Source organism: Clinocottus analis, unplaced genomic scaffold (genome assembly GCF_023055335.1).
Source record: "Clinocottus analis isolate CAN_PGR_092001 unplaced genomic scaffold, fCliAna1.0.p SCAF_57, whole genome shotgun sequence".
NCBI lineage: Eukaryota > Metazoa > Chordata > Actinopteri > Perciformes > Cottidae > Clinocottus > Clinocottus analis.
The window spans coordinates 79,800-85,934 of NW_027176215.1; the positions used below are offsets into that span (position 1 = coordinate 79,800).

Genomic DNA, 6,135 nt, shown 5'->3' on the forward strand with positions numbered 1-6,135 from the left:
TGGGTTGTACCTGCTGCGATAAAGGTCCAATCACACATCACAGTTTTGATATAACATGAAAGCTAGAAGCTGAAATTAGTGATATTTCAAAGCTTGGAACCAACCTCAACACACCAATCTATAACAGAGAGATGTGATGTCGTTTTAAATTGAAATATGCTTGTATTGTTTGGTTTCAGGCGCTGGAGGAGACCATCGTCAGCTTCATAAGAAACGAGCTGAAGAAGATCCAAAAGATTCTCAGTCCAGATTACCCAGAAGGCTATGCTGGTCAGAAAGAAGATGAGGAGGAGTTAAACGGTGGTGAAGATGACGAGCAGATGAGGAGCAGCGGGGAAGCATTTCTGAAGATCATACTAAACTACATGAGGAGAATGAAGCAGGAGGAGCTGGCTGACTGTCTGCAGAGCAGTAAGAGGATTTAAAAGACTTTAAAATGAAACAGGAGAACACCACTCACTCATTTCATCTGTTATTTTTGTCATTCCAGAAACTAGTGCTGCAGTGTGCCAACGTGAACTCAAATCTAACCTGAAGAAGAAGTTCCAGTGTGTGTTTGAGGGGATCGCTAAAGCAGGAAACCCAACCCTTCTGAACCAGATCTACACAGAGCTCTACATCACAGAGGGAGGGACTGCAGAGGTCAACAACGAACATGAGGTCAGACAGATTGAAGCAGCATCCAGGAAACCACACAGACCAGAAACCACCATCAGACAAGAAGACCTCTTTAAAGCTTCACCTGGAGGAGAGGAACCAATCAGAACAGTGATGACAAAGGGAGTGGCCGGCATCGGGAAAACAGTCTTAACACAGAAGTTCACTCTGGACTGGGCTGAAGACAAAGCCAACCAGGACATCCAGCTCATGTTTCCCTTCACGTTCAGAGACCTGAATGTGCTGAAAGAGAAGAAGTTCAGCTTGGTGGAACTTGTTCATCACTTCTTCTCTGAAACCAAAGAAGCAGGAATCTGCAGGTTTGACGAGTTCCCGGTTGTGTTCATCTTTAACGGTCTGGATGAGTGTCGACTTCCTCTGGACTTCCACAACAATGAGGTCCTGACTGATGTCACAGAGTCCGCCTCACTGGATGTGCTGCTGACAAACCTCATCAGGGGGAAGCTGCTTCCCTCTGCTCGCCTCTGGATAACCACACGACCTGCAGCAGCCAATCAGATCCCTCCTGACTGTGTTGACCTGGTGACAGAGGTCAGAGGGTTCACTGACCCACAGAAGAAGGACTACTTCATGAAGAGGTTCAGAGATGAGGAGCAGGCCAGCAGGATCATCCCCCACATCGAGACCTCACGAAGCCTTCACATTATGTGCCACATCCCAGTCTTCTGCTGGATCACTGCGACAGTTTTGGAGAACGTGTTGAAGACCACAGAGGGAGGACAGCTGCCCAAGACCCTGACGGAGATGTACATCTACTTCCTGGTGGTTCAGGCCAAAGTGAAGAATGTCAAGTTTGATGGAGGAGCTGAGACAGATCCACACTGGAGTCCAGAGAGCAGGAAGATGATCGAGTCTCTGGGAAAACTGGCTTTTGATCAGCTGCAGAAAGGGAACCTGATCTTCTATGAATCCGACCTGACAGAGTGTGGCATCGACATCAGAGCAGCCTCAGTGTACTCAGGAGTGTTCACACAGATCTTCAGAGAGGAGAGAGGACTGTACCAGGACAAGGTGTTCTGCTTCATCCATCTGAGTGTTCAGGAGTTTCTGGCTGCTCTTCATGTCCATCTGACCTTCATCAACTCTGGTGTCAACCTGCTGGCAGAAGAACAACCAAGACCCCATTGGCATAACGTATTGAAAGCTAAGCATGAACTAAGACATCTCTACCAGAGTGCTGTGGACAAGGCCTTACAGAGTCCCAATGGACACCTGGACTTGTTCCTCCGCTTCCTCCTGGGTCTTTCACTGGAGACCAATCAGACTCTCCTACGAGGTCTGCTGACACAGACAGGAAGTAGCTCAAAGACCAATCAGAGAACAGCCCAGTACATCAAGAAGAAGATCAAAAAAGTGTCTCCAGAGAAAAGCATCAACCTGTTCCACTGTCTGAATGAACTGGACGATGGTTCTCTAGTGGAGGAGATCCAACAGTCCCTGAGGTCAGGACGTCTCTCCAGAGGTAAACTGTCTCCTGCTCAGTGGTCAGCTCTGGTCTTCATCTTACTCTCATCAGGAGAAGATCTGGAGGTGTTTGACCTGAAGAAGTACTCTGCTTCAGAGGAGGCTCTTCTGAGGCTGCTGCCAGTGGTCAAAGCCTCCAACAAAGCTCTGTAAGCGGACACATTATGAAATGGGTTTGATATTTTACTTTGATTAAACATTTAGTTTGCATTAATCCCTGTTCCTCCCCTAGGCTGAGTGACTGTAACCTCTCAGACAGAAGCTGTGGAGCTCTGTCCTCAGTCCTCAGCTCACAGTCCTCTAGTCTGAGAGAGCTGGACCTGAGTAACAACAAGCTGCAGGATTCAGGGGTGAAGCTTCTCTCTGCTGGCATGGAGAGTCCACAGTGTGTACTTGAAAATCTCAGGTCAGTAACAGATGATTTACCACAAATATGACACAGTGGTCTAAGTGTCTAATCTACTCAGTTCATGGTGGTGTTCCTAACATGTTGCTGTGGGAGAACAATGTCTACTAGTGTCTCTGTGATATGCATTTGGACATAATGCTGTGAACTGAATGCTGAACTGGCCACTATCCTGCTGGGATGAAAGTGTTGGAGGTCTTGTCCAACCAACATGAAGATCCTTTGGCCCTCCTGCTCTCCGGGAACCAGGACGCTTTGAGTCCTGCTTTTAGTTTGTTAGAGCTTCCAACTGGAAAAACATAATTCACTAGAATCATGATTTTAAATGTGTTTACAGTGACATGATTTTAACAAAATGTCTGTTTGGAAAAGAAAATGAAATCAAAATGAAAGCCACTGAAATCATTATTATTTTGTATCAATACAATAAACTCTGTGTGTTGTTTTGTGTGTTTGCAGACTGTCAGGCTGTAGGATCACAGAGGAGGGCTGTTCTTCTCTGGGATCAGCTCTGAAGTCAAACCCCTCCAGTCTGAGAAAACTGAATCTGAGCTTCAACAAGCTGCAGGACTCAGGAGTGAAGCTGCTGAGTGGTTTTCTGGAGAGTCCACAATGTAGACTGGAGACTCTGAGGTGGGTTCACTGTCTGCTGCTAGTGTAGCACCTTCATGTCCTTATAAACCCATACTAATGCTTGTGTGTTACTGTTAGACTCCCACAGTCTCATAGGTTACAGGGAAGTTACCTTGAGTGAAATCCGCCATTGTTAGGGGTACTTATGAGTGTTTTAGTGAAACGTTATAATCGCTGAGTCATGCTGAGGAGCTTAGGGAATTATTGAAATGTAACGATCTTTTTCTTTAAATGTAAACCGACACATATCTTCTCACAAGGGTTTCATTTGTTTAGCAATTTAAATGAATGCGATCGGAGCTGTGGATGAGGAGATAGCACATTTTTTGTTTTTAAAAAACACACTTCATATCCGCGAGGTTGGGCAAAGCAGGACCTAGGGTTTCTTTTCTTGGGGGGGGGGGGGGGGGGTTCTAGGGTCCTGTGATCTGATTGGTCATCGGGCTGGTTTGAAAGACACAACAAAATGGAGACTGCCAGTTACATACCACGTTTGTTATGGTGCGAGCAAGACTCAGGTAAAAGTTGGTCATTTTTCAATTTCTGAACCGAAAAATACATTTTTTTGGGACTGCTTAAAAACATGTCAATGCCTATGTTTATTGTGATTATTATTGCAGATTTAGATGCTTTAGAGCTTAAGCTTTCTCAAGATGTAGTAGTATTACACTGTGGCATGATGGGAAGGCACCGAACAATACAATTAAAAAAACTCAGTTAGCAATCAAGGAGTCATTTTTTGCTCAGACTCTTAACTTTTGATCATATTTATGCAGAAAATTAATGACATCATCACCAACATGTTGCTGTGGGAGAACAATGTCTACTATTAGTGTCTCTTTAATATGCAGTTGGAAATGACATGAACATCCTTTGGCCCTCCTGCTCTCAGGGAACCAGGACACTTCAAGTCCTGCTTTTAGTTTGTCAGAGCTTCTACTGCACTGAAAGAACATAATTAACTGGAATCAAGACTTTTAAATGTATTTACAGTGAAACCACAATGAAAGCGGTTGATGTTTATGATGAAAATGATACAAAATTGTGCATCAATGTAAGAAACGGTGTGTTGTTGTGTGTGTTTGCAGGCTGAGTGACTGCCTCATCACAAAGGAAGGCTGTTCTTCTCTGCGATCAGCTCTGAAGTCAAACCCCTCTCATCTGAGAGAACTGGATCTGAGTGGAAACAAGCTGAAGGATTCAGGAGTGAAGCTGCTGAGTGGTTTTCTGGAGAGTCCACAATGTAGACTGGAGACTCTGAGGTGGGTTCACTGTCTGCTGCTCGTGTAGCACCTCCATGTCCTGATGAGCCTGACCTTCTTCTTTCTGATCTAACAGAAATGAGTGTGTATTAAAAAAAAACTGCTTCCGTAAGCTCCTCAACAGAAACTCTGTGTGTTGTTTTGTGTGGTTGCAGCCTCTCACGCTGTGGGATCACAAAGGAAGGATGTTCTTCTCTGGGATCAGCTCTGAAGTCAAACCCCTCGCATCTGAGAGAACTGAATCTGTGGTTCAACGACCTGCCGGGTTCAGGAGTGAAGCTGCTGAGAGGTTTGGTGGAGAGTCCACATTACAGACTGGAGACTCTGAGGTCAGTCTAGAGGGTTGGAGTCAGAAGTATTGTACAAAACACAGATCCATCTGGTGGTTTCTTTCCAACGTCAGGCCGTCTCAACAATGATTGGCTTCAAAGTCACAGCGTCCGTCACATGGATTTCTCCCTGGTGTTGAAATATTTAAATTTGCCTCATTGGCTGGTCCTTCTTTGCTCTGAATTTGTATGTAATGGCTCAGCGTTTGAAGGGTTGAAGTCCATCGGTACAGCGAGCAGTGAACACCTCTCTGGTTCTGCAGTCGTGATGCGTTCAGGGCCCCCAGAAGAGACTCAGGCTGGATGTGCGGTTTACTGACTGGCAGCGGATGAAAGTCTCTGGAGACACTGATCCATCTCTTCTGTTGTCTTCTTCTTCTCTCGGCAGCTGGGAGTGATCGGCCGATGATCCAGAGACTATCTGGAGACCTTCACCTGGACTTGATTTAGCCTCCCACACAGCAGAAGACCCCCCCCTCCCCTCACACTGTTGAGTGATCGAGGAAATTATGAAAGTAAAAAGGTGTAATCATTTAAAACGTATAACTATTTTTTGTATGTATAACCATTATCTTTTTAACCATTTAAGGAATATATATACATGTACTGTTTGGTATTTATTTGAAGTATAGTTTGTGATTAGACCGTATAAAATGCATAAGATGCTATAAGTTGCTATGTTTTATAATCTTTTCTATATTATGGGTAAATGTAAAGTGTGACCATATCAGGCAACAAACCCTCAGTTGACCTTAGACGCAAGATCTAGGACTGACCCTTAAAGAAAAGGAGGAGGGGTTAAGTGTGTCTGTGAGGTGCAAGAGGTGATGCACAGAGAGGAAAAAGAGAAGTTTTTCAGCATATCTGTCTTATTAGAATTTCACCAGATTCTGAGAAAACTAGACTTAATATGCAACTTTACTAAAACAGGAGAAACATCTTATCCACCGTGTCCCAGCCCTGAGGGGTCGGGACACGGTGGTGCAGGACAATGAATGAATGAAAAGTACTTTATTAATCTCCATAAGAAATTAAATAAAATAAAACAATAAAAAAATCTCAGCCTTACGAGTGAGTGACTGACACCAAACAAAGTTCTTCTTCTTTAAAACAATTTAACGCTCTTTCCCTGTCCACCAACCGTGAGATACAGAAGTGACGACTGAATCTACAGAAGAGACATAAGGGAAGTATCTCTGGGTGAAAACTGTGCAGTGTTGGTATAAAGATGAGATGGTGTCAAACAGGCAGAAGGTGTAGACGATGCACACACTCGCTATACGGGTTGAGACAAGTTACTGCGGAGACCTGACAGCACAGAGCTGTGAAACTTTTGTAAAATCAAAAGTCCTAACGATGTAGC

The 6,135-nt window shown here is 44.5% G+C and overlaps 1 protein-coding gene across 1 annotated transcript; it reads left to right on the plus strand.

The window, feature by feature from the left end:
• Window positions 1-242: 242 nt before the first annotated feature.
• LOC137803488 (NLR family CARD domain-containing protein 3-like) lies at window positions 243-5,790 on the plus strand. Its single transcript, XM_068601977.1, has 7 exons — window positions 243-411; window positions 491-2,291; window positions 2,375-2,548; window positions 3,008-3,181; window positions 4,270-4,443; window positions 4,599-4,772; window positions 5,161-5,790. The coding sequence occupies exons 1-7, from the start codon at window positions 321-323 to the stop codon at window positions 5,168-5,170; spliced, it is 2,598 nt and encodes an 865-aa protein (XP_068458078.1). The 5' UTR covers window positions 243-320; the 3' UTR covers window positions 5,171-5,790.
• The last annotated feature ends 345 nt before the right edge of the window (window positions 5,791-6,135 follow it).

Coding starts and splice junctions, on each gene's coding strand:
- LOC137803488 (XM_068601977.1), top strand. CDS start 321: ATGAGGAGCAGCGGGGAAGCATTTCTGAAGATCATACTAAACTACATG. Junction 412..490: donor GGCTGACTGTCTGCAGAGCA/GTAAGAGGATTT, acceptor TTGTCATTCCAG/AAACTAGTGCTGCAGTGTGC. Junction 2,292..2,374: donor AAAGCCTCCAACAAAGCTCT/GTAAGCGGACAC, acceptor TTCCTCCCCTAG/GCTGAGTGACTGTAACCTCT.